Source organism: Salvelinus namaycush, unplaced genomic scaffold (genome assembly GCF_016432855.1).
Source record: "Salvelinus namaycush isolate Seneca unplaced genomic scaffold, SaNama_1.0 Scaffold6, whole genome shotgun sequence".
Taxonomy (NCBI): domain Eukaryota; kingdom Metazoa; phylum Chordata; class Actinopteri; order Salmoniformes; family Salmonidae; genus Salvelinus; species Salvelinus namaycush.
The window spans coordinates 752,226-773,232 of NW_024061308.1; the positions used below are offsets into that span (position 1 = coordinate 752,226).

General features: G+C 42.2%; 1 protein-coding gene across 2 annotated transcripts; it reads right to left on the reverse strand.

Moving 5' to 3' along the window:
• Positions 1-5: 5 nt before the first annotated feature.
• On the reverse strand, positions 6-20,880 carry LOC120042002 (protein C12orf4 homolog). 2 transcript variants are annotated; one of them, XM_038986875.1, is made up of 14 exons: positions 20,799-20,880; positions 13,243-13,428; positions 12,980-13,125; positions 9,300-9,481; positions 9,077-9,176; positions 8,841-8,962; positions 8,235-8,341; positions 7,837-8,034; positions 7,399-7,524; positions 6,305-6,379; positions 5,902-6,104; positions 2,890-2,947; positions 2,732-2,799; positions 6-1,312 (listed from the first exon to the last, which is right to left on the reverse strand). In XM_038986875.1, exons 2-14 carry the CDS (start codon positions 13,418-13,420, stop codon positions 1,220-1,222), a joined length of 1,656 nt encoding a protein of 551 aa, XP_038842803.1. In that variant the 5' UTR covers positions 13,421-13,428; positions 20,799-20,880; the 3' UTR covers positions 6-1,219. The 2 variants fall into 2 exon arrangements, with proteins under 2 accessions (XP_038842803.1, XP_038842804.1); XM_038986876.1 differs by lacking the exon at positions 13,243-13,428 and having other exon boundaries at positions 20,799-20,858.
• Between the last annotated feature and the right edge of the window lie 127 nt (positions 20,881-21,007).

Here is a 21,007-nt window from a genome sequence, read left to right on the forward strand (position 1 = left end):
GACACTTTTGATGGTGCACTTGATCTGTTTAATCATCTTAATACTGTTGCTGTTCATCATAGCAGGCAAACCTCTGACAAGCATCAATTATTTCATCCAATTAAAATGACTTAATTCAAACAGACATGGAAGAATGTAATTACCATGTCATATTAGCTTCAGGTAGATTAGGCGATCGTGGACTACTCATAAACAGTAAATTAAATTGTGCACAAACTGCAATATGGAGTTTGTTTACAGGCCCAGTAAGGCCCAGTTACAGGCCCAGTTTACAGGCCTGTAAACGAACAAAAAAACGAACAAATGTAAAATCTGAAACATTATTTCACAGAGAGAAGATTCAGGATAGATTCACATTGACCAGTAATAAGTTTAAACACTTTTTACATACATTTCGACTAAAAACATATAGTAAAGATATGTGTATAAACAGTACATTATGATCAGTGTACAGTGTGTTGTGATCAGTCAATTGGAATGCCACATCAAAAATAAGTTGAGAAGTGCTGAAAAACATTCAGGGGTATGGGCTATAGAGGTTAGGCTGCAACAACATAAGAAACAAACTTTCTCATAGTAAATGTTTAAATCAATGTTTTGGCACGGAGTAGATTAAACATCATCTATCAGAGTGCTTCTTTATCTCTGAGAACAGTGCCCTCTGCTGTTACTGGGGTGGAGTGAGATGATGACAAAGTTCTCACTATAATTCACTGCAATGCAGTATACACACACACACACACACACACAACACCTGCATAATGCGTGCCTCGGCAACAACACAATCCATCTTTTTTGGGAAGATGGCGCCAAGATGATGTCACCTTGCCCTAAGATGATGCCAATTATGCAGGGATCGCTAAATCAATTGACAGTCATCCATCACACTAACCTCTGTAAAATGCAACTATTTAAATATGTTAGAGGGAACTAAATTTTTAAAACTCTTGAGGCACCTCTCTATATTGTAAAATCATTGCAATTCAAAAGCACTGAATCTCATACTTTTGACTGGAGTGCTTTAACAATCTGAGAGTACAGTCACTCCTTTGGTTAGTTTATTTTCATGATGGTAGACTCAACTGTGACTTAACCACAGACTGCAAGACTAAAATGCTAATTGCTATAGCATGATGAGGAAGAGGCCATAGAATCTGTCTGTTAAAAACAGCATGGTGTTGACAGTTGCCAGGCCGCCGTGATTGGCCCTGTGTCTCTGTCAGCGTTTGGAGGTGAGCGTGAGGGTGGACGAGACACGGAAGATCTGAGGCAGCATGTTGCTCAACTGGTAGAACATCTCCTCAGAGATACTCTGTCAATAAAACACAGACAAAGTAGATATCAATGTTTAATGCACATTGGAACGGATAAACACATGGAACGGCCGCTTTCCAAGATAGAGTAGCCTACACAGACACAAACTCCTAACATGCAAGACATCTATTAGGGGGAAATTCTTAACATTCAAATTCACAACATACATTGTTTTGCTTGTACAACAGTAAGTGACGACCACCTAAGCAGGGACCTTTAGCTCAATGTCCCATTTCCCTTGGGATCAGTCAAGATGCTGAAATGATGCGCTCTCTGACAGCTGTCCCTTTAATAGGTAGCATGGCCTTCAAGTAAGCATTTTAAGTATTAATGTCTCCCCCCACAACTCGTCTACTGCTCGTGTATTTAGACCTACGTGTCTGTTTGAGGTGTACAACACAAAGCTGTTTTAGAGGTGCTATTTTGAATGGTGTCGGAGCGTAAGGCTGGCAGCCGTAAATGCTGTTAGGGGCCTTTGATGGTGGTTTAACCCGAGACTGTCAACATATAATCATACTATAGGTGACCCTCTCTACAGGGACACAATCTCACCCATGCCTGTAACCAAAGACTTGTATAACTAACCTGTAACAGAGCCACATTAATGAAGGGGGATGCTTCTATTGAGAAATAAGAGTGCTCCAGAATATCATTTCTCGGTGAGATGTAGACGGCCAGTACGTTGCGTTTAAACTTTACTGAACTATTAACAGAATATATTTACAAAATAATACATATAGGAGCAGTCAGCATATTATTATTTGACCTAAACAATGTATTATTATTATAATTAATATCATAACATTTTCATCACATAGTGACACTATAGACTGAGACCAAGGTACATATGTTTTATGTTGAGCTTCCGGGAATCTTTTTTTTGTGATGGTAAATTGAATGTAGGTACACTGTGTACACTCCGAAGTGTATTTGGAGAGTACACAAGAACAGCTGTGCCTTTGTGAGACATACTGTACAGGGGTACTATTGTTGGATGCTGAATGGCTGGGACAAGCAATAGCTCCAACTCCAAAGTGTGTTTAACTTCCTGTTCCGAAAGATACGATCAGAATCTTCTCAAGTACTTGTTTTTGCTTCAAATAGGGTTCATTCTGGGCTTCACTAAATCACATTTGGCAGGCAACACTTAATCAACCTATAATACTAGTTATATGAGTGGTGTCAAAGACTAATCAGCCCTGAATAGTGAATACTGACTGAATGCTTTGGTGTTGTTTTCTGAGTCCTTGTCAGAGACATCTAACCTGTCTGGGTGTGTACATTCAACTGTAATGATACAGTTCTAAACCTAAATAATGTCGCTAAAAGTATATATTCCGCAATACAATGCATGCTATGTGTGAGTCAATGAGGTTCTGACCAGATCAGCAGCAGCCAGTCAGACCTGTTTTCTTACCTGTGGAACTAGAAACTGGACTGTCCGTGAGATCCCTCCATCCCACGATGCCATCTCCATCATGAAACCTGCAGAGGGAAACATCTTAAGTTAGGACTGAGAGGTCTCAGAGGTAACACAAGAGGGGAAGATGACACTGGTACATCTTACTCTCTCACCTTTGACACATTTGAAGAGCAGCTCAGCCCGCCTCAGGCACCATGGGATAGTCATCTCCTGCAGGGGAGAGAATACAAGGAGTCAGTCGGGCCACAGGATGGTGGAACATGATGAACCTTCTATCCTCTGTCATCCCCTCACTGTTCCCTTCTCTTCTGCCTGCCTGACATTGTCAAACAACCGTTTTTCATAGAGAATAAAAGTAATGTTCCTTGAAAGACATCTGTGGGTGTACAGCTCATTGCCTTCTATGGTTCCTTTGACCAACTATGCTGGTCATTATGCTACTGTATATATGCCTGAGTTGGGCAAAAGTACAATCCATCAGTTGGAAAAAGCACTGGAAAAGAAGACTCCAGACAGAAATGCTTTTAAGTTATAAAAAGAGACAGATAATTAAGATTCTTTGGTTCCTGCAGCTTAGGAAGCGAGAACACCACACAGAGTACATTTGTGAGCGAGCTCCTGCTTTGACTTGAGAGAAGACGTTTCATCAGGCATGTTGTGGCATGATAAGGACAGAGCCCTCTCTAGACTGCAGTGAGGAGGTCTACTCTACATCAGGTAGCAGCTTGTTGAGTAATGGTTGTTTTTCAATTATGGGTGCCTCCATGTGGACTCAGGAGTGCTGCTGTCTATCAATGCTACCGCTGTCCCCCCACCCTGTGTGTACCGTGCGCTGTATACTCAGAGTTTGAGTAAACACAACAGTTCAAGACTCCACGTTTCCCTCCTCTACTCCGTAATGGAGAAAATGCTAAGAGCACTGCTGAGGTTGGGTTGTACTGAATTAACAAGTAGAGAGATGTGGAGGAGGAGGTCATTAAGGGACACAGTATCAAAGGCTTGTGAATGTGCCATGGGACAGGGTAGGAACATGTCAGAACGACACTGGGGATGAGGACAACAGACTGACGCACACACCACTGTTTAACTGAAGGGCAGGAGGGGCATAGTGGCACTCAAAGACAAATCAGTTCCTAAGGCCGGAAATAGGACACATTCATTACTCCTCCTCTCCTTATTCGTCAGTCCATTTTTCATCCATTTCTCCTTCCTCTACTAATCATCTAACCATGGAATGAGGAGTGGTCAGTTCAGTTCACTGGGTTTACTCACAAAACAACTGTGAAACATACACCATAAAGTTAAATATAAAATTGGGTGATTCAATAATTTCTCATAATTCAGGCTACATTGATATTTTTTTTTAGAGCTTGTGATAACATTGACTGTACAGTTAGATAATAAGTAATCAAATCTTTTCACACACCCATTTTCTTCTACAAAACATCACCATTGCCAAAACCATGACTGAAAATGATGTTGTATGATGCAAGGAGCCACTTCATAAAATACATTCATTATTATCACTGGTATTGACAATGAAACTCTCCTGGTCTCTGATCCCGTGCATTATATCTCCTGCCGTTGTAGCCTTGAGCAAGGCACTTAACCCCCAACAAGGTAAAATACTGCATTTATAGGTTACTGTATAAAACACGTGGTCCGTCAACCCTCCATCCAAAGAGCTACTGGGTATGCAGGCTTTTGATACAACCCTGCGCAAACACACCAGTCAACTTATCAAGGTCCTGTTGAGCAGCTGATTTTTCTTTACAATGTGGTGTGTTCATGCAGGGCTGGAGCAAAATCCTGCACACCCAGTAGTTCTCCTGGAGGATGGTTGGCCACCCTGCAACATTACAATTACAACCAATGAAACAGTGCTCAAATGGCTAAGATGAGCAAGGTAGCTAACAAAGACAACAAAGACAAGGCTAAAATATTCCGTGTTCAGGGGAGATCTTGACAGCATAGGAGTTACTTGTCAATTAGGCTATTCTAAGAATATTTTTTTACTTTGTCAGAATTACCTGACCAGTATTGAGTAGAGGGGAATCCTAGCTTTCCAACGGTGTCAGAATTATTTCTCAACAGCCAATTTTGAGTGTTTGAGTGACAGTTTTATAACCGGAGTATGCAGCATTTGCACACCCGTATCAGCTGCGTGTCGGTCACTGGCGGTTATACTTTGCCGGTGGAAAGTTATTTTAGGACATTGGACATGACAATGACATTAATACATACTAATAGCTAAATAGTTAACTAGCGATTCAAAACATAGTGTAGTTTGGCTGGTTATCTAGTTTTACCTGCTGCGCAATGTCTCTCTCTCTCTCCTCTGGAAATGGCCCACTGGAACACATGCAGGTGATGCACACACCATGACTTTTCCAGGATTTTCATTGCTGACCAAAAATGTGCTATAACTGGGCAAATAAGTCACTAGCTAGCAATTAATATCAACAAATGTGCACACTGTGCGGCAGGTAGCCTGGCGGGTAGGAGCGTTGGGCCAATAACTGAAAGGTTGCTGAATCGAATCCCCAAGCTGACAAGGTAAAAATCTGTCGTTCTGCCGCTGAGCAAGGCAGTTAACATACTGTTCCCCGGGCGCCGATGATGTGGATGTCGATTAAGGCAGCCCCCCACACCTCTCTGAAGACACATTTCAGTTGAATGCATTCAGTTTTACAACTGACTAGGTATCCCCCTTTCGCTTTCCATTACCTCAAAAACACATCTCGCGACTGCATGATTGAAAGACCGATCATGCCTGTCAAAGCAAGCCTCCAATAATTATACTCCAATGCACTCTGCAGAGATTGGCAGGACAGTGCGCAACACATCGCAGGAGACTTTGATCAAATTCTGATAAGAGTAGCCTAATTGTTTGATATTTAGATTTTTTTGTCCATTCAGACAACTTAAACCTATAATCTGCTTGTCCGACAATTTGTTTTACTTGCTCCGGGCAAGCGGAGAAGCATTAATGTCGAGCCCTGAACCAATTACACATACAGTATAGCATATGTATAACTAACTGTCATCTCTCACCTGTAACTAATGTACTATGTTGTACATGCATTATGAATCTGACTTCTGGGACCTCGAGGTATATATATTACCTTCTGCTTTTACACATATAACATAAGGCTCTCTCTCACCTCTGACATGTCGTGGACCAGTAGCAGAGGGATGGTGATGGTGGTGACATCATGCGTGCAGCAGACCTTGAGGATGTTGCGCAGGCCCATGATGGCAGGTTCCCGGGCCGTAATGTTACCTGAGCGCACGTTGTCATCCACACACAGGTGGAACACGATGTGGACCTCAGACAGGTTGGAGTGGCGGGAGATGTAGAATTCACCTGGAGAGGATGATATAAAAAGATAAGGTTAGAAATGACTTAGCCTATTTCTAAAAAGGTTGGTTTCATTTAGGAGTGAATCCTTTCTTCCACTTAAGCCAAATGTTCACCTAGTCTCCCATTGACATCAATGCACAACGTTAGGATTTGCCCCTTAAAGATTTAGGCCAAGATAAAACCACATATTCAGTCGACTTTACCTGGTAAGATATTGGAAGAATTCTTTTCCATATTTTGGTTCTTATCTTCACAACTACTTCCATTCCTAGGAACCTCTGTCAATGGGAAAACAAGAGACGACTTCAGCATTTCCTGTATGGAAAACTAGTGCAAAGATAACCTTTCAGGAAATAGATGACAATAGCAACAACAGAGGTCATAGGTCCATCCGTATAAAGCCTGATAGCTAGGAGGAATGTTTCTATACTCAGCTTTCTGATATCTCTCCACTTAAACAACCATTCAATGGGGATGCATTGTGATAAGGATCTTGACTGAGGTTTCCGACAACACACGTTGGCGATGATGTCAAAAAGTATTGTCCCTTCCGTCCTGACATAATCCCCAACAACTATTTATATCCAACATGCCACTGACTTTGCCCTTGCTCGAACGTTGAACAAACATTACTTTACTGGGCCAGCAGGATCTTTAACATTGTTCTAAATGTACCTTACATACTTATATACTTCCCCAGACTCTGACTTAAATTACATGATGATTGAGATGACTGTTCTCTGTAAGAGGACTGGATAGACAGTGATGATGTAACTATGAAATACAGTTAACTGCCAAAATTAAGGAAACACTTGAGTAAATCAAAACACCAAATTATGGAATTTCTCGTGGAAGAAGGGTGTCGCATCCCTCTAATAGAGTTACAGACACTTGTAGAATCTATGCTAAGGTGCATTGAAGCTGTTCTGGTGGCTCAACGCCCTACTACTATTAAGACATGATGTTGGTGTAACCTTTATTTTGGCAGTTACCTGTATTTCATAGTTACATCATCACTGTCTATCCAGTCCTCTTACAGAGAACACTCATCTCAATCATCATGTAATTCAAGTCAGAGTCTGGGGAAGAAATACAAGTGAATTAACGCATCTTTGTTCAGACTTTTTCACTGTGATACCACAAGGCCATATTTGCAAGTTATATAGAGAATGGCTGGAAAATTGGCAGTTTCTCATTGCAGCTATTGGATATACACAGTATAATGATTAAAAACACTCTCAGAAGTATGATTGACTGTTCGCCAGTGGTGTGCTGCTGGTGTGTGTGACTGACTCACCAGGCTGGTCTTTGTGCTTGCTGGTCTGAGACCGGGCATAAAGCACCACTTGCTGGACAACCTCCAGCTGCTCCTCCAGCCGAGGGAAGTGAAAGTCTGTACACTCTTTAGATACTGTGGCAAAGTCTGGGGAAAACGTATAAACACATGATGACGAGGATTCATTACATTGATTCATTATAATCTCACAATGGTTACGGAGGTTTTGGGGTTGGAGCATGTTTTACCTTTGAGCTATTGTCATGCTAAAATGCTAAATCATGCTAAAACATCTAACTCACTGGTGCCATAAAGCCAAAGAAAAACACCTTCAAATGTGGTCATGGCAATAAGAAAGATTTAATTTATTCAGATTAAAAATGTGTTTCATCCTCTCACTTAACTAACAGGGTCTAACAGTGTGGTCCCCCTGCTTTATGTTGGCCCCTGACCTCTCACCTCTCTTGATGCCACTGTAGGAGTTGACCCTGTTGTCCACCAGCAATACCAGGCCACACAGTGACGAGGAGTAGAGCGACAGAGCCGTCTGCAGCCGCCGCAGCTTGGTCCCTCTGCTGCCATGGCGACGGTGCTTACAGAAGTCCAGTACGTCCGCCCGCACCAGTCGCAGGTTGTGCATTGTCTTCAGCTGTGCACCTGGACAACACCACAGCAACAACACCGTCAAAATACATACGGAAACAAACACAAAAATATATAATGTACAGGATGTCTTTACATTTTACGATGTCAGGAAATTCAATGTAAATTAATTAGCTGTCATCAAGGTTTATTTTTATCATGGGCTTGTTGGACCAGGCAGCAGTGTTTCCATGGGGACACAGACAGTATAGTACCTAAGTGGATGGTAAAGCTCTCCTCCAGCTGTCGCTGCTCCTCATACACCCTGGCCCCAGGCTCAGACTCCTCTGTCAGCTGGCTCGGCTGCACCTTGATCTCCTCACTGACAAACACAACATCACACTGTAAAGGATACGTTTCACAAGATGACTAGCCTTGTCCCGGATCTGTTTGTGCTGTCTTGCCCACGCCAATGAGCATAGAAGTTGGCAAGACAGCACAAACAGATCTGGAACCAGGCTGGAAGATGAATGGACACAAACCAACCCCAGATGAAGTACATTGGGACTGACAAACTACACTGAACATAAAAAATAATTAAGACATATATAGCAAAAGAAAAAACATTTATTTGACTATGACTCGTCTATTCATTATCTGATTTAACCAATTTTGCTTCACTGTAAGAAGGTGAAGATTAGTGAGATTTCAAGGAACATCCCCCTATACATTTCTGCACACATGCATTCACAAGCGCGCACACGCATGCAAACACACACACACACACACACACACACACACACACACACACACACACACACACACACACACACACACACACACACACACACACACACACACACACACACACACACACTTACTTAATAGTACTGTTATTGGGGTTCTGCATGTCCTGGTGCAGTTTGATCACCCACTCCTGATACTCCTGCTTCTGAATATGAGTCACCTGTTTCAGTTCATTGGCCCACTTGTTCTCCAGCACCTGACCAGACAGAAGAATCACCAATCGTACATCTCTATGACTGTGTATCTTTGTACATAGAGCATTACAATGCTTGTAGCTTAAATGGCCAACCAGATTGGCTCTGTGTCTTACCTGCTGGGCATCGAAGTGTTGAGATGCAACTGCATTTACATCCTGGTCAGTCATGGTCTTTCCCAGTTCTTGCATGACTTTGTCCATCTCTGTTGCCTGCCTGGAAGTTGAAAACGGAACAATGCAAAACACTTTAGGCATTTGTTATATGACACTAACTTCAATTACGATGATTTAATTGGCTACTTTGCACTTGAGGACTCATCTCTATGGTCATACCAACCTCTCTTGTAACTTCTTCAGCTCCATGTCTCTCTCACTGATGAGCTCCGAGACACTGACAAAGTAGTTGTGTTCCAGGTTGAGCAGAGTGTCAGAGGCCGGGGAGTGGATGAGCTCGTGGTAAACATCTGCAAAGTCCTCATCCCAGCTGGGCTCCTCAGGACGAGCATGTTCCAGTGTAGTCTAAAGAGTAACAAGCAAAAGAGAATAATGGCATTGAGGTGTGGGAGTAACCTTCTGAGAGCGAAGGAAAATCACAGGAAGACATTGTTCAGTAGATCCCAGGACATTGTAGGAAGTGCAGAAGTGAGTGACACAGCACGGTATGAAAGACCCAGGCAACTATTTTGACTGAAAAGCATTAGGTGGTTTTCCTAAACAAACCCAATAGAGGCAAAGCTAAGAGAGCGACCTCATACTTCTGTCATATTTAGAATGTATAGAATAGTATTTAGAGTGTGAACTTCCTTTATTAATACAAGTCTGGGAATCTTTATGCAACAAACATGATAGACATTAAAAGACCTTTGGAGTTCCTTAAAATACACTGGACATTGTCTATGAGTATTTCTGTGCTAGTGCAGTAAAATGTTAATGGTAATCCTGTATGCACCACAGCAGTGAGCCAACAGAGCTTTATAGGAGGGGCAGCCTTCTTTCTTTTTATAAGTGCTTGAGCAAGTGACAGCAGAATTTAAAGTCCAGAGCTTTGAAGTGCATTAAGCAGATGATCTCGTTGACCTTCTTAAAAAACATAATAAGGAAGATATTCTGTTTCAAAGGGATTTTTTCACGAGGAGTCTCCGCTCTTTGATCCATTTAAATTGAAAGCCATAATGTCTATTAATATCTCTCATCAGACCACAGCTGTTTTAATGATATACAATATACCCTTCAGACTGTCAGACAGATGATGCAGGTCTGGAATTGCAACATTCCCTGCAGTGTATAAAATCGATGAGGTACAACTTATCAAAGTCAAACACTACAACTTGGCAACTCCAGGCAACTGTTGGCAAAAAATGTTTAATACATTGTTCCAAACTTAAGGAGCAGTCAACTGTTTGTGACTTACTGACTTCCTGTATCAACATAATGATCTATGACTACAGCTCAGACACTGAAGATAATATCCTCAGGATGCACACTATGCTAACACTTCTCGAGCTCGTCTTTGAGATAATTGGATTTTTCAATAGCATAAGAATACAGGTTGCACTGTATAAATCAAATGTTATTGGTTGCATACACATACTTAGCAGATGTTATTGCGGGTGTAGCGAAATGCATACAGTCATCTACTTCTGTAATTTGAGGTGGACAACATGAGTAAATCAGTGGGTGGGACACTACCAGATAGAAGCGAGGGATGTGGGAGAAGAAGAGAGGGAAGGACAGAAGCAGGGACAAGGGGAGGGGTTAGAAGCTTTAGGGCAGGGATCATCAACTAGATTCAGGCGAGGTCAATTGTTTCTTGAGAGGATGGTCAGGGAGCCACAACTTAATTACAAATAATGTGTAGACTGCAAATTGACTGCAAGAAGCCCAAACAGATATAACATTGACTAAAACATAATAATTTCCAACCTTGCTTACATTTGTATATGATCACATATACACTCACCGGACCGGCTGGCTGGTGTGTTTACGGACATATTCAATCAATCCTTATCCCAGTCTGCTGTTCCCACATGCTTCAAGAGGGCCACCATTGTTCCTGTTCCCAAGAAAGCTAAGGTAACTGAGCTAAACGACTACCGCCCCGTAGCACTCACTTCCGTCATCATGAAGTGCTTTGAGAGACTAGTCAAGGACCATATCACCTCCACCCTACCTGACACCCTAGACCCACTCCAATTTGCTTACCGCCCCAATAGATCCACAGACGACGCAATCGCAACCACACTGCACACTGCCCTAACCCATCTGGACAAGAGGAATACCTATGTGAGAATGCTGTTCATCGACTACAGCTCAGCATTTAACACCATAGTACCCTCCAAACTCGTCATCAAGCTCGAGACCCTGGGTCTCGACCCCGCCCTGTGCATCTGGGTACTAGACTTCCTGACGGGCCGCCCCCAGGTGGTGAGGGTAGGTAACAACATCTCCACCCCGCTGATCCTCAACACTGGGGCCCCACAAGGGTGTGTTCTGAGCCCTCTCCTGTACTCCCTGTTCACCCACGACTGCTTGGCCATGCACGCCTCCAACTCAATCATCAGGTTTGCAGACGACACTACAGTGGTAGGGTTGATTACCAACAACAACGAGACGGCCTACAGGGAGGAGGTGAGGGCCCTCGGAGTGTGGTGTCAGGAAAATAACCTCACACTCAACGTCAACAAAACAAAGGAGATGATCGTGGACTTCAGGAAACAGCAGAGGGAGCACCCCCCTATCCACATCAACGGGACAGTAGTGGAGAGGGTAGTAAGTTTTAAGTTCCTCGGCGTACACATCACAGACAAACTGAATTGGTCCACTAACACAGACAGTGTGGTGAAGAAGGCGCAGCAGCGCCGGGCTGTATCACCGCTTGGTATGGCAACTGCTCCGCCCACAACCGTAAGGCTCTCCAGAGGGTAGTGAGGTCTGCACAATACCTCACCGGCGGCAAACTACCTGCCCTCCAGGACACCTACACCACCCGATGCCACAGGAAGGCCATAAAGATCATCAAGGACAACAACCACCCGAGCCACTGCCTGTTCACCCCGCTATCATCCAGAAGGCGAGGTCAGTACAGGTGCATCAAAGCAGGGACCGAGAGACTGAAAAACAGCTTCTATCTCAAGGCCATCAGACTGTTAAACAGCCACCACTAACATTGAGTGGCTGCTGCCAACATACTGACTCAACTCCAGCCACTTTAATAATGTAAAAATTTATGAAAGATGTATCACTAGCCACTTTAAACAATGCCACTTTTATATATGTTTACATACCCTACATTACTCATCTCATATGTATATACTGTACTCGATACCATCTACTGCATCTTGCCTATGCCGTTCTGTACCATCACTCATTCATATATTTTTATGTACATATTCTTCATTCCTTTACACTTGTGTGTATAAGGTAGTTGTTGTGAAATTGTTAAGTTAGATTACTCGTTGGTTATTACTGCATTGTCGGAACTAGAAGCACAAGCATTTCACTACACTCGCATTAACATTTGCTAACCATGTGTATGTGACAAATACAATTTGATTTGATTTGACAGTTTATTAGGTACAACATCCCGTTCACGAAAATGGATCGCTCCTACAGACAGTGAGTCACGTGGTCGTGGCTTACTATATAAAACAGGCAGACGGGCATTGAGACATTCAGTTACTGTTCGATTGAACGTTAGAATGGGCAAAACGACTGACTTAAGCAACTTTGAACATGGTATGATTGTCGATGCCAGGTGCGCTGGATCCAGTATCTCAAAAACAGGGCTTTTCACACACATTGTCTAGGGTTTACCAAGAATGGTGTGACAAATAAAAAACATCCAGTCAGTGGCAGTCCTGTGGGCGAAAACAGCTCGTTGATGAGAGAGGTCGAAGGAGAATGACAAGAATCGTGCAAATAAAATTACCCACGGGCCAAATTCTGCTTTAGGGCCAAAGAAGTTTATACGAAAAAATGCTTGTAAACATGGTCTTTGGTTTTGAGTAATTATTTTACCTCTGAGTAGGCCTTGGCCCATGTGTTTGTAAGCTGGTTGATGTCCACCTCTCCTTTTGTCAGTCTCTGTAGGGCCAACTCTGCTTCTCTGTCATAGTCCTGGATGGTTTCGCTCTCAATAAACGTGGACAGTGTGCTCCTCAGTTCTAAACCAAGATACATCAAAGTATTAGTACCAAAAGGTATGTGTGGATGAATTAAGAGACTGTAAATTGTTGAATATATGAATGTGGTTGGTTTTGAATTTAATTACATCTCATTACCATTCTCAACAAAGCAAGGTATTTTGTGCAGCAGCATAAGTCGTCCATGAAGGTCACTGACATTTTCTTGGACAGGGAATTGCAGAGGTACTTTAAGGACACAGTCATTCCTCCCTGCCCTGAACCCAAACACAAACTCCTTCTCAGTGGTGTTCACCTTTCCCTTGTTTTTCTTCATTTTCTCAGCTGAAAGCAGATAGAATAGTGACTACTTGTACAGTAATGTTAATGCAATCGAATCGTTCCATGTCATTTCAGCAAGCCATGACACCAACCATCTCAGATTGTTCTGTAGTTTAATTTAATATCTGACAAATTAAGCTAATTGATTGCACCCAAATTGGCCATTTTAATTTATAGGATTCAGATCATATTCAATAAATATAGTACCCAACATCCGATGTGGATCAAACTTTTTCCTACCAATGAGTAAGACACAAGGAATAAAAATAAAATGTCAAAAGCCACCCACGGAGACCCCACGCCAATCCTACCCCAACAACCAGTATACAGTAGAAGTTCTTTATGTTTGACAAGTAGTATGAAGTTGCGGCTTGTAGTATTGCTTCTCCATACCATGTAATGTATTCCCTCAGAATCTGGTGATGTTTTTTTCTCCTGTTCAGAGAAATGTGTAATTTAAGTTGCTTGCATTATATACCATAAAGTAGTGTGAAAGTACTGGGTTTTGCTGTTGCTGCTATACGGACACACTTTTATCCATTTTGCTGGTCTCTTGTGGTTATAAAATCAAATAAAAGTTTATTTGTCACGTGCGCCGAATACAACAGGTGTAGACCTTACAGTGAAATGCTTACTTACAGGCTCTAAAAGGTATTAGGTGAACAATAGGTAAGTAAAGAAATAAAAACAACAGTAAAAAGACAGTGAAAAACAGTAGCGAGGCGATATACAGACACCGGTTAGTCAGGCTGATTGAGGTAGTATGTACATGTAGATATGGTTAAAGTGACTATGCATATATGATGAACAGAGAGTAGCAGTAGCGTATAGAGGGGTTGGTGGGTGGCGGGACACAATGCAAATAGTCCGGTTAGCCAATGTGTGGGAGCACTGGTTGGTCGGGCCAATTGAGGTAGTATGTACATATGTACATGAATGCATAGTTGAAGTGACTGTGCATATATGATAAACAGAGAGTAGCAGCAGCATAAAAGAGGGGTTGGGGGGGGGCACACAATGCAAATAGTCCGGGTAGCCATTTGATTACCTGTTCAGGAGTCTTATGGCTTGGGGGTCAAAACTGTTGAGAAGCCTTTTTGACCTAGACTTGGCACTCCAGTACCGCTTGCCATGCGGTAGTAGAGAGAACAGTCTATGACTGGGGTGGCTGGGGTCTTTGACAAATGTTAGGGACTTCCTCTGACACCGCCTGGTGTAGAGGTCCTGGATGGCAGGCAGCTTAGCCCCAGTGATGTACTGGACCATATGCACTACCCTCTGTAGTGCCTTGCGGTTGGAGGCCGAGCAATTGCCGTACTAGGCAGTGATGCAACCAGTCAGGATGCTCTCGATGTTGCAGCTGTAGAACCTTTTGAGGATCTCAGGACCCATGCCAAATCTTTTTAGTTTCCTGAGGGGGAATAGGCTTTGTCGTGCCCTCTTCACGACTGTCTTGTTGTGTTTGGACCATTCTAGTTTGTTGGTGATGTGGACACCAATGAACTTGAAGCTCTCAACCTGCTCCACTACAGCCCCGTCGATGAGAATGGGGGCGTACTCGGTCCTCCTTTTCCTGTAGTCCACAATCATATCCTTAGTCTTGGTTACGTTGAGGGATAGGTTGTTAATCTGGCACCACCCGGCCAGGTCTCTGACCTCCTCCCTATAGGCTGTCTTGTCGTTGTCGGTGATCAGGCCTACCACTGTTGTGTCGTCTGCAAACTTAATGATGTCAGGAATGATGCCAGTCAGGAAGTCCAGGATCCAGTTGCAGAGGGAGGTGTTTAGTCCCGGGATCCTTAGCTTAGTGATGAGCTTTGAGGGTACTATGGTGTTGAACGCTGAGCTGTAGTCAATGAATAGCATTCTCACATAGGTGTTCCTTTTGTCCAGGTGGGAAAGGGCAGTGTAGAGTGCAATAGAGATGGCATCATCTGTGGATCTGTTTGGGCGGTATGCAAATTGGAGTGGGTCTAGGGTTTCTGGGATAATGGTGTTGATGTGAGCCATTACCAGCCTTTCAAAGCACTTCATGGCTATGGACGTGAGTGCTACGGGTCTGTAGTCATTTAGGCAGGTTGCCTTTGTGCTCTTGGGCACAGGGACTATGGTGGTCTGCTTGAAACATGTTGGTATTACAGACTCAATCAGGGACATGTTGAAAATGTCAGTGAAGACACCAAATAGATCACAACATTTTCTTTGCAACTTTGGGTAGAAAAATCAATAGATTTGGCTCATGATGAAAATAAAGTGAGTGGTCATCCTCACAATTCAAGCTAGTCCTCCATGAAAGCAAATCAGTTTGTCCTTCTTTTACGCTTAATCTGTGTCCAGGTAACAGACCCTTTGTGTGTGGTTCATTCCCGTCAAAAAAGGTCTGGATTAGTTACTGTTTGACCATTCCTGGTGAACAAGCAAACGATTAGGCTACAGTAGTTCTAATGGTTTCAATGTTATGGTCTACAATAGTAAAAGTCCCAACCACACACTGTAAAGTGTTTTGCAATTGTAATGGTTTTGGGTTGGTTTTAATGGTAAATGTCACTAATCACATTACATATAGAGCTGTTTCCTGATAATTGATTGAAAAACAAAAGACTGCCATGCAATTCATTATATTATTAGGGTTGTTACAACATTTTAGTCCCTAGCCCATTTCTCCATCACAGTTTGTAGGAAAAGTCTTCATGAGAATTGCATTGAGATAGCTCTCTCAGAGAGTGGCCACTTGTTGGACTATTCAAGCAGAGTTGGGTTGAAGCATTAGGTTGCTATTATGACAAACGCAATTGCTTTCATGGAGGACTGGCTTATTTATTTTCATAATGAGACAAATCTATTGGTTTTCTACCCAAAGTTGCAAAGGAAATGTTATGATATACAGTACCAGTCAAAAGTTTGGACACACCTACACATTCCAGGGTTTTTCTTCATTGTAGAATAATAGTTAAGACATCAAAACTATGAAATAACACATATGGAATAATGTAGTAACCAAAAAAGTGTTAAACAAATCAAAATATATTTTATATTTGAGATTCTTCAAAGTAGCCACCCTTTGCCTTGATGACAGCTTTGCACACTCTTGGCATTCTCTCAACCAGCTTCATGAGGAATGACTTTCCAACAGTCTTGAAAGAGTTCCCACATATGCTGAGCACTTGTTGGCTGCTTTTCCTTCACTCTGCTGTCCAACTCATCCCAAACCATCTCAATTGGGTTGAGGCTGGTGATTGTGGAGGCCAGGTCATCTGATGCAGCACTCCATCACTCTCCTTCTTGGTCAAATAGCCCTTACACAGTCTGGATGTGTGTTGCGTCATTGTCCTGTTGAAAAACAAATGATAGCACAAACCAGATGGGATGGCGTATCGCTGCAGAATGCTGTGGTAGCCATGGTGGTTAAGCGTGCCTTGAATTCTAAATAGATCACAGACAGTGTCACCAGCAAAGCCCCCCCCATACAACATCCTCCATGCTTCATGGTGGGAACCACACATGCGGAGATCATCGGTTTTGTTTACCACTTTCTTGGTCACTACATGACTTCATGTGTTATTTCATAGTTTTGATGTCTTCACTATTATTCTACAATGTAGAAAATAGCCAAAATAAACAAAAACCCTTGAATGAGTAGGTGTGTCCAAACTTTTGACTGGTACTGTATTAAATAAACACAAGAGACTGGATAAACGAATGTGGCAGTATAGCATAAACAGCGGCATCTAATGGTCAAAACCTGGTATTTTCACACTACTTTATGGTAAATACTAGAATTAACTAAAAATCTATTAAAAAAATCTATTAAAAATGGATCTGAACAGGAGGGGAAAAAACAACACCAGATTTGCAGGGAATATGTTACATAGTATGGAGAAGCAATACACCAAGCCACAGCTTCATAATAATTGTCAAACATAGAAAACTGATACTGGTTGTTGGGGTGGGATTGCCATGGGGTGCGGGGGGTCCGTGGGTGGCTTTTGACATATTTTGGGGGATTTCTCATTTTACTCATTAGTAGGAAGAACCTTTGGCCCAAATCAGATGTTGGGTACTACATTTATTGAATACAATCTGAATCCTATACATTAAAATTGCCAATTTCAGTGCAATGATTTAGCTTAATTTCTCAGAGATCAAATTATATTTCAACAAAATAATGTTTCAGGAATGCTAATTGTATCTGTTACTAAGTACAGAAATGATTTCAGAACAATCAGATGGTGGGTGTAAGGACTGACACTGGAGTCGAGAAGCAGGTACGGGGAGTCAAACATTTAATAAGGAACAAGACAGGAACAGCGTCAGCACACGGGTAACAAAACAACATACAAACGTTAATGTGGAAGCGGGGAACAGAGCTGGGGGACAGACAGATATAGGGAAGGAAATAACAGGTGATTGAGTCCAGGTGAGTCCAAATGATTGGTGATGCGAGTGACGAGGGAAGCAGGTGTGCGTAATGATGGTGGCAAGAGTGAGTAATGCTGGGGACCCTGGCGCCCTCGAGTGCCAGGGGGGAAGAGCGGGAGCAGGCGTGACAGGTGGGTGTTGAAATCCTATTTCTTTTGCTTTTTGAGTTGGAACGACCTAATGGAATCCTGTATACCAGATTTAAAAAAAAAAATGTAACCTTTATTTTCCTAGGCAAGTCAGTTAAGAACAATTTCTTATTTACAATGATGGCCTACCAAAAGGCAAATGGCCTCCTGCGGGGACAGGAGCTGGGATTTAAAAAAAAATACATTTAATAAAAATATAGGACAAAACACACATCATGACAAAACACCACAACACTACATAAAGAGAGACATATAAGACAACAACATAGCATGGTAGCAACACAACATTAAAACAACATGGTAGCAACAGAACATGGCAGCAGCACAGTGTACAAACATTATTGGCCACAGACAACAGCAAAGGGCAAGAAGGTAGAGACAACAATACATCACACAAAGCAGCCACAACTGTCAGTAGTAAGACTGTCCATGATTGAGTCTTTGAATGAAGAGATTGAGATAAAACTGTCCAGTTTCAGTGTTTGTTGCAGCTCTTTCCAGTCGCTAGCTGCAGCGAACCGAAAAGACGAGCAACCCAGGGATGTGTGTGCTTTGGGGACCTTAAACAGAATGTGACTGGCAGAACGGGTGCATCTCATTCTGAGCTTCTACAGAAATTATAGTCATAGTTTGCCTTTATTGGGAAATAGACTACTTTAGCTAGCTACCAGACTTGTGAGGTTCAGATTATTGCTGACAGATAGATGAATAGATAGTAAAAACAAGGCATTAAAATGTGGGTCATCACTAGTTAACACAGCCAGAAAGTAATAAATGTGCCTATTTCTACAATTTCTCTTCCAAAAATCTGATTTTATACCTAATGCTAACCTTAACCACACAGCTAAAACAAATGCCTGGCCCTAACCTTAAATTAAGACCAAAAAGCACATTTTTGTTTTCATACATTTTTACAATATAGACAATTTTGACTTTGTGGCTGTGTTGTCTAATGGAAATCATTAATGCGCTAGGCCCATTGGTCCCTTCAATGGGGGCTGGGATGCGTCAGTTTTATTGAACGTTTGCTACATTGCATAGCGGTTTCTACTGAACAACACATTTGCCCAAAATGTTCAACGTTCTTGCACAGACTGAGGTACGTTTGCGCCATAGGAGGCTGGCTCATAATAATGTCTGGAAGGAGCAAATGGCATGGAACACATGGAAACCATGTCAAATCAAATTTTATCTGTCACATGCGCCAAATACAACAGGTGTAGGTAGACCTTACAGTGAAATGCTTACTCACAAGCTCTTAAGTTAACCAACGATGCAGTTAAGAAAAATACCCCACCCCCCATAAAATAAAGTAACAAATAATTAAAGAGCAGCAGTAAAATAACAATAGCGAGGCTATATACAGGATTCAGGATCAGTCATGTTTGATGTAGTTGATACCATTCCACTTGTTCCACTCCAGCCATTACCACGAGCCCATCCTCCCCATATAAGGTGCCAACAACCTCATGGTTTGCTCTATTTGGTAGGTGTGGCTTGAAGCAATGGGTGGCATGTTTAAATGGAAGTGGTGGCTGTGCTGACAGCCTTCTTCACCCGGCGTGTGTTCATTAGTCCGATTCCGTGGCAAAACGTTTTGCAACGGAAACCGTTTACAGAACCAAATGGAAGCAAACGGAACGGAGAGGGACCTACCTACATTTGTCCAATATAAACTATCGTTTTCGTGGCAATAGACCAAACGTTTTCCAACGGAATCAGACTAATGAATACATCCCTGTTCGTTCAGAACAGCACCATTTCGGTTTAATTGAACGTTCCACTAACTGTTACGTTTTTTCGTTTAAGGTAGCCCTGCCGTACTAACGTAAACTCACTCACTTTTGTACATCGCCTTGGTCCGTACAATTGACCTTATTTTAGCGCCCCAAAAACGTAATACTTCCAGATCAACTGTAATGTCAATACCATTGTAAAGCACAATTTCTCCCATTTCCAACAGAATCAATTACATGAACCCCACGCTGCCCGTTTCTGCATAATTCAACAAGGCAATGAGCTCCGTTGGGTCTTTAAAAAATGGCGGGTGGGGAAGCGAAACTAATGTGTGATAGTGAGAAGGAGAGATGTGTGGGGAAAAAGGCGTTTTTTCACTCGATCTGTCCAACTTATCACCTTATCGCCTCTAAAATGTAAATAAAACACTATAAAGAGTTTATATAATGAGTCATTGCATACCTATTTGAAGGCTTGTGTCGAATTTGAATCTGGTTTTTAGGGCGGGGCTAAAGTGATCTTAGAAGTAAACAGCGGCTTTGAGAATTATGATCGCATGCAATGATGACGCAAAAAATGACTAGGTATCCCCCTTACCCCGTCACTGCCCATTTCTTGTTTTTAAATGATGAGAGAAGTGCTACACCTGGTGGAGAGAGATTGTAAGACAGAAATAGTTGCTTTATGCGTGCTGTACGTTACGACATGACACGTCACGATGTAACGGAGGGTCAGTTTTTTCAACTTTTCTCCAATACTATAGAACCATTACCATGTCGATCAACGCATGAATAGAAATGTAGTTCACACCCCCGATTTTGAAGTCAACACAGTCCCATTAGTTTTCGTTGTAGCCTCGTATGAATGTTGCGGTTACGCACATTTGTACGGAATGGGGTGCGTTTACGTTAGCTATTTAGCATTGTTAGCAATGGTAGCTAACATTGCAGTGGTCGCTGCCTAGCTTACTAAGTGCAACTAATAACAACAATATTGACACTAGTCATACTGCAATCGTGATACATTTGTTTCAGAATAATAATGATTATCGTAGAAGTCTAGTTTTACCTGTACATTCGTATTTTGTGGATGTAAAAGGACGTCTGTGTCGATTCCCTTGTTTGGACAACCAGCTGACTGACACAGCTGAGCTAGCTGTGCTTTTGATATACAACTTTCGTCATATTTTATTTTCAAAACAGTAATAGATCAAATCAATCTACACGTTGGACAGAAAAGTGGAAGCATATGGATTTGTATATTTTTATTCGTAGAAT

Excerpts from the sequence above, each read along its gene's own strand:
- LOC120042002 (XM_038986875.1), bottom strand. The coding sequence starts at position 13,420 with ATGAAGAAAAACAAGGGAAAGGTGAACACCACTGAGAAGGAGTTTGTG. Across the intron at positions 6,380-7,398 it reads CAAGCACAAAGACCAGCCTG|AGGTTCCTAGGAATGGAAGT; the intron begins GTGAGTCAGTCA and ends TCCCATTGACAG. Across the intron at positions 1,313-2,731 it reads TCCAGTTTCTAGTTCCACAG|AGTATCTCTGAGGAGATGTT; the intron begins GTAAGAAAACAG and ends TTTTATTGACAG.